Genomic DNA, 474 nt, shown 5'->3' on the forward strand with positions numbered 1-474 from the left:
ATGTATATGTGGCTATATGTCTGACATACTTTTCAGAGCTGTTCTCCCTGCATATCTCTAGGATTATAGAAATATGTATTAAAGACTATACACATGTCTATAACATAGAGAACAGATAGATCTGTCATCCAGTCGCCTTTTTTCCCCAGTTCCTACCCCGCGTTTAAAAGGAATCCCCGCCTTATCTATTTTACCTTGGGGTTTCAAATCGTGAGGGGGGAGGGGGGGCATATTAGTAGTAATCTGAAGAAAAGATTCAGGGAAAAAAAACGCCAATAACACTTTAATATAGTTTTGTGAAAATCTGGCTGCTCGCTACCAGAATACACATTTATAAGCCATAAATAAAGCATACAGAAACGATAAATTAATCAGATCCAAGTAGTTTACTCTCCCGGTAACATCAAACGTTTGTATCAATTACATCAATCTAGCCTGACTTTTTTTTTTTCTATTTTTCTCTTTTTTTTTTTT

The 474-nt window shown here is 35.7% G+C and overlaps 1 protein-coding gene across 1 annotated transcript in view; it reads right to left on the minus strand.

Annotated features, from left to right (window-relative positions):
- Positions 1–232: 232 nt before the first annotated feature.
- Positions 233–474, minus strand: part of FOXA2 (forkhead box A2) — a 3,916-nt gene continuing 3,674 nt past the window's right edge. The window contains exon 3 of the mRNA XM_019543853.1: positions 233–243. Coding sequence (XP_019399398.1) covers positions 233–243 — 11 coding nt within the window. The remainder of the gene's footprint in view (positions 244–474) is intronic.

This window comes from Crocodylus porosus, unplaced genomic scaffold, assembly GCF_001723895.1.
Source record: "Crocodylus porosus isolate Cpor-Errol unplaced genomic scaffold, CroPor_comp1, whole genome shotgun sequence".
NCBI classification, from domain to species: Eukaryota; Metazoa; Chordata; order Crocodylia; family Crocodylidae; genus Crocodylus; species Crocodylus porosus.